Source organism: Rutidosis leptorrhynchoides, chromosome 1, assembly GCF_046630445.1.
Source record: "Rutidosis leptorrhynchoides isolate AG116_Rl617_1_P2 chromosome 1, CSIRO_AGI_Rlap_v1, whole genome shotgun sequence".
Lineage (NCBI taxonomy): Eukaryota > Viridiplantae > Streptophyta > Magnoliopsida > Asterales > Asteraceae > Rutidosis > Rutidosis leptorrhynchoides.
Genome location: NC_092333.1, coordinates 287,534,241 through 287,540,128, shown reverse-complemented (window position 1 = coordinate 287,540,128; position 5,888 = coordinate 287,534,241). Strand labels below are relative to the sequence as shown.

At 31.5% G+C, this 5,888-nt stretch overlaps 1 protein-coding gene across 4 annotated transcripts; it reads right to left on the bottom strand.

Moving 5' to 3' along the window:
- Positions 1–3,181: 3,181 nt before the first annotated feature.
- On the bottom strand, positions 3,182–5,638 carry LOC139869977 (probable trehalase). Of its 4 annotated transcripts, XM_071857832.1 has the most exons (7): positions 5,341–5,638; positions 4,485–4,524; positions 3,907–4,154; positions 3,545–3,654; positions 3,398–3,470; positions 3,279–3,327; positions 3,182–3,200 (listed from the first exon to the last, which is right to left on the bottom strand). In XM_071857832.1, exons 3-6 carry the CDS (start codon positions 3,970–3,972, stop codon positions 3,322–3,324), a joined length of 255 nt encoding a protein of 84 aa, XP_071713933.1. In that variant the 5' UTR covers positions 3,973–4,154; positions 4,485–4,524; positions 5,341–5,638; the 3' UTR covers positions 3,182–3,200; positions 3,279–3,321. The 4 variants fall into 4 exon arrangements, 3 of the variants coding, with proteins under 3 accessions (XP_071713933.1, XP_071713941.1, XP_071713949.1); XM_071857840.1 differs by lacking the exon at positions 3,182–3,200 and having other exon boundaries at positions 3,285–3,470; positions 4,485–4,529; XR_011766515.1 differs by lacking the exons at positions 3,182–3,200; positions 3,398–3,470 and having other exon boundaries at positions 3,279–3,364; positions 3,545–4,154.
- Between the last annotated feature and the right edge of the window lie 250 nt (positions 5,639–5,888).

Here is a 5,888-nt window from a genome sequence, read left to right as displayed (position 1 = left end):
CATATAGTTTTTACAAGTTTTAACGTTCGTGAATCACCGATCAACTTGGGTGGTCAATTGTCTATATGAAACATATTTCAATTAATCAAGTCTTAACAAGTTTGATTGCTTAACATGTTGGAAACATTTAATCATGTAAATATCAATCTCAATTAATATATATAAACATGGAAAAGTTCGGGTCACTACATAGACAACCATCAAGGAACTTGGATCTATAACTAATTTGTGTTTATGATCATCATTTGATGAAGTTGCAGTTTTGGATAAGATGATGCATATGAACAAGATGAACACAGTTGGTTGTTCTGAGATTTCTATGGTTTTATAATTTTGTTAAGAAATGATGTTTGATGATTATGAAAAACGAAAATCTCATATTTTTTAAATTTGAAAGATTGTGAGATATTGATCAACGATGATTGAAAATACTGATGAGTTGTGATAATTTGTGATTTTATTATGTGTTTTTGGATTAGGCTAGACGTAATCAGAAAGTATATTGGGATTTTGTTTTGGTAAGATTATGTTGGTGTTTCATGATAGGATAAGGTTATATGGATGATATTTTGGATAAAAATTGTGAGATTCAGTGTTGATTTTGGATAGATATTCATTTTTTGATAAAGATCGGTACTAGATAAAGATCTAGCTCTTGCTCTTGATACTAATTGTTAGTCTCTATAAACATGAATGTGTATGAATATTGATGAACATGATAAGAATGTTGAGAGTGTTAGTCAACAAGTCAACCATTCTCACTACAACAAAAACGACCTTTCGGGACTCCCACAAGGGTCCTAAATAGGGATGGCAATGGATACCCGATCCAGTGGATATCCATCCGATCCACCCGATTATTCGTAGATATGGACGATCTAAATGGATATGGATATGGATATGGATGTGGATGAAAAAATTTCATCCATGGATGAACCCGCTTTCACTCGAAATAACTAAATATATAAATTTATCACTCAAATTAGTATCATTTATGTAGTGATATTTCATTAATTATATTCATATTCATCTTTCTTTATATTTTTTCTAAAAATATAACTTTGTCTTATATTTTGTTTTGTTTAAATAATCAAATGTATTTATCGTACTTTGGTGGTTCAAATGTGATTCCATGTAACTAAAAGTAAGCAACTTACATGTCGATATCTTTACATGTTTAATAGATTATCTATTGAATATTTGTTATATAGATTAGTAAAATGTGACTTTCGGCCGCATAAACTATTAAAAATATTACATTTGATCGTATATAGTGAACCACCGCTTATAATTGTTAAAAATAAAATAAATTTAAACGGATATGGATAATTATCCATTAACCCGCTTCACCCGACGGATATGGATATGGATGGATGAAAAGTAAAAAAAATAAATGGATATGGATATGGATACGGCCTCACCCGATCCATATCCGATATATTGCCATCCCTAGTCCTAATATGTGATATATTGGGACCCTTTCGCTCATAGGACCGTTTTGCACTTGGTTACTAGATAAGCCGTACCAAAAGGTAAAAGGGTCGCAAAAAAATGACCTATTAGGACCCCAAAAAAGGTTCAATAAGGTGACGATCTACGTTAGTAAATAGGGTCCTAAAAACATTTTGGGACCCTTTATTGAAGGTTATAAAAACTAATTGGGACCCTTTTTTATGATGGACACTGGTCCTTAAAAATATATTGGGACCCTTTATTACGAAGGAAATTGATCCTAAAAAACATTTTTAGGACCCTATATTACGACCGATAAGGGTCCTAATATAGATATCCTGTAATGGCCGTGATATCAATATGAAACCCTAAACTAATGTGATTAATTGGGACCCTTTATTACGATGGACAATGGTCTTTAAAAACATATTGACACCCTTTATTACGAAGGAAAATGTTCCTAAAAAACATTTTTGGGATACTTTATTTAGGCAGATATGGGTCCTAATATAGATATCATGTAATGGCCATGATATCAATAGAAAATCATGAACTAATGTGACTAATATAGTACCTCTAGAAAGGGTCCTAATTTTTTTTTTTTTAATTATCATGTCATAACCATGATATTAAGAAGCAACGATTTACTAATTAGTACACCCAAAAAAGATCCAATAAAATGTAATATGTAATGGCCGTTTAATGGCAATGATGTTGGTAATTCACTATTAAAAAAATTTAACTGATCCAAAAAGGGTCCTAAATCTATATTTTGTCATTTGCTTATCATGACAATGATCTCAATGGAATATGTATATATTTATATTTATTATATTTATATACTTATATAAAGCTTTTTTTTTAACCAATATGGACATGCAATTAATAATTTCCATTAATAAAAAAAAAGAAATGCATAATATTGTTGCAAACTAAACAAAGGATAAATAAGTGACACACTAAAAAAACATCCAAAAAAAAAGTAATCGCACATTTAAAAAAAAGAGCAGCAACATCATCAAGCATAAGTCTCCGCTAATCATGCGATCTTAATCCAGTGACACAACCTACAAACAAATAATTAATGTATTTAATGTATAAGCATAAACTTCACATTTAAAAAAAAAGAGCAGCAACATCATCAAGCATAAGTCTCCGCTAATCATGCGATCTTAATCCAGTGGCACAACCTACAAACAAATAATTAATGTATTTAATGTATAAGCATAAACTTCACATTTAAAAAAAAGAGCAGCAACATCATCAAGCATAAGTCTCCGCTAATCATGCGATCTTAATCCAGTGGCACAACCTACAAACAAATAATTAATGTATTTAATGTATAAGCATAAACTTCCAAGTTAGTAAACTAATTACATTAAAAATTTAACAATGGCATACCGCAATTAAAGAACTTGGCAACGCAATAGCTAAACCCGAAGCAGGAACAACTCACAAAGTTAGGGATATCAATTTTAACCTAACATTTAGGATAATATGTCACACCAATTTTGACCAATCACAAATTTTCTCACTTTTGACTCGTTACCCAAACAGTACAGACATATTCATTATACTGCCCATGCTAAAAATTGTAATTCAGAAGCAACTAATGAGAAGAAGTGGAAATAAAGTAGTCGGGATATACAAGTACTTTTCATACCACTCCAGTTATCATTGAGTACATGTTGATCACATCAATTACAGTTGACTCAGTGAGTTGTGGGCCTTGTGGCATCATAGCTCTGCTGAACATGAGACATGAGTTACAAAACCATATATTATTTCAAACAAATAGTGCAAAAAGATTTGTATAAGAAACTTACGGTGGATATTAAATAATTATCCAGAGGAGGCTCGTTGAGTGGTTCAAATCTGTCGCACATATCATTAAAGATCTCATCAACAGGACCTTCAATATTAATGCATTTAAATCAGTTCATACCTTCAGTATGAATGCATTTAAATCAACAGGTACAATCATTGTTGTAGATAATGTTGTGAGATTAGACATGTTTCTGAAACACAAATTGTCAACTCAAACAAGCAAAAAAATAATAAATGAAAGGAAAATAGTTTAAAAAAAGTTTACTTCATCCATCTGGTACTACAATCCCAACCAGATTCTGCGGTTGAAGCTATTTCCCGATACAACTGTTTTTTCACACAATCAGTAGTAAGTTTATTCACAGTTTCATTGTCCTGTAAAACAAAAAAATGTTAAATTTTGTAATTTTAGTTGTTTTAAAGGTACAATCTTAAATTAGTAAGTGATATCTTTCAATAGTGAACGATTCAGGCCTAGGTTGGTCCCACATTGCATAGTACCGAATTAAATTGTGTTTCAATCCTTGAGCATCCTCAATAGTCACATTATGCATTTCTATGATACAGATAGAAGTCAAATAATTTAACCATAAAAAAGATAAAAAGGTCAAATAATATAAATATTACCTGAATTCCAAAACTTGTGTTCTTTAAACAGGGCTGGGAGTGCTTTCTTGACCAAGTCAATGTCATTAGTCCGTTTATATACCTCAATGACCAAGTCAAATCTCATCTTAAAACTCACAAATCTGATATGATCGGTAAACCAACTGCTTCTGTGAAAGAATAACTTGTACTGAGTGTGAGTCGCTGGTATTTGAAATTGGGTGGCTCATAATGCAAATTGCTCTAGCGAACTTTTCCACCTTCTTCACCTGTCAAGAACCAATTAACCGTATACTTAATTAACTTCACATTCTTGTAAAAATAATGCAACAGAATGGTTAATTCATTATCTTGATACTCTAGATATAATAATTATATATAGAACCCCAAGCTTTTTTCTAAAGATAAACGAGCTCAATACGAGCCAAGCTCGAGCTTTCAGAATGAATCACGAGCCGAGCTCGAGCTGGAAATTTAAAGCTACGATCGAGCCGAACTCAAGCTTTTTAAAAACTAAACAAGCCAAGCTCGGCTCAGCTCGTTTACAACCATAATTAAGACTAACAGTACTTAACAGAGCACACACAAAGTATATATACCTGGTCGATGTTAAGAAATAGAACCAACCTATAATCATAGCTGAACTACAAAAGGAATGAATGTATGTTAAGAAATAGACAATCTATGTTGCCATTTCATTTGTTAAACAGGCAAATTAATTAATTTAAATGATCAAAGAACTATCAATAAAGCATTAAATCTCATTGTAGTTATCAAAATGGTCAACAAATCATTTATCATTTTAAATAACCAAATATATATGTTCATCATCTTAGTCCCTCCAACAAACACATGACTGATATAAAAAGCATTGTTATGAGTTCAACATGACTGGTATAATAACAGTGAACACATGCCAAATTAACATAAACAACCAAGAATATGGCATAGCAGACGCTAAAATCATTCAACAAGCCAGTTAAATAAAAGCTAGCGTTTTCTGAATTCGTCACCATTTTTAGAACACTTGGAACTAGAAATTGAATGTATGTATGTATGTATGTAAACGTTACATTAAAACCTATAATTATCATATTAATGAATCCAATTAGCAGTTCAACAAAAACAACATAACTGATACAATTAAAAAAGTTAAAACACGTAACTCAAGTTAATTCGATGAAGATGAAATTGAGACGAGAGGGTATAAGATGCAATCAAAATTAGACTAAAAACATACAGTACCATCTTTCTCACAGCAATGCCCTATACCAGCATGTAACTTTGAATATACGTGAAAAATTAAACGATTTTTACAACATAATTATAAACAAAAATCCCGATATAGACACAAAGAAACATTTAATTTACTAAAACCTGCCTTAAACTAATGAAGTCAAAATCGAAATAAGATAGAAGAGTTTAAGGCGAAATTAAACTACAAAACACGATTACCTGAGTAAAAAATAACCCTTCAACATGAATAAAATCGTAATCGAAATTAGATGGGAACGTTTGATATGAAATCGTAAAAGGGTTTGTATCAGATTACGCCAGATTGCGATGAGTAGGGCAATCCAAATTGTAACACGCATAATTGGTGACGATAACGTAATCAGGAAAATGAATCACGCCTTTGGTAGAGATAATTGGAAGCGATATTTCAGGAGCAACGCGATTTGAATTGACGATGAAGTTTTTGGAATGTGTTTGGGATTAAGAAAAGGAACCCTAAAATTGTGGATCTGATGGATTCCTTTCCCCGTAATTTTTTTGTTATGTTTAATCTAATTTTTAATACAATAAAATTCTATTAAATTAAATAAATATGATTAATCGTGGTCGCATGTAAGACTATGACCTTCCAATGTGAACGTTCAGGTTCGATTCCTGCCATTCACAAAGTTACTATTCTTCAGGTTGGTCTACAATGACTCCGGGCAAAACGGGTACAGTTCAAAAAAGGTTGGATATCTAGGTTAATAAAAATAAATAAATAAATA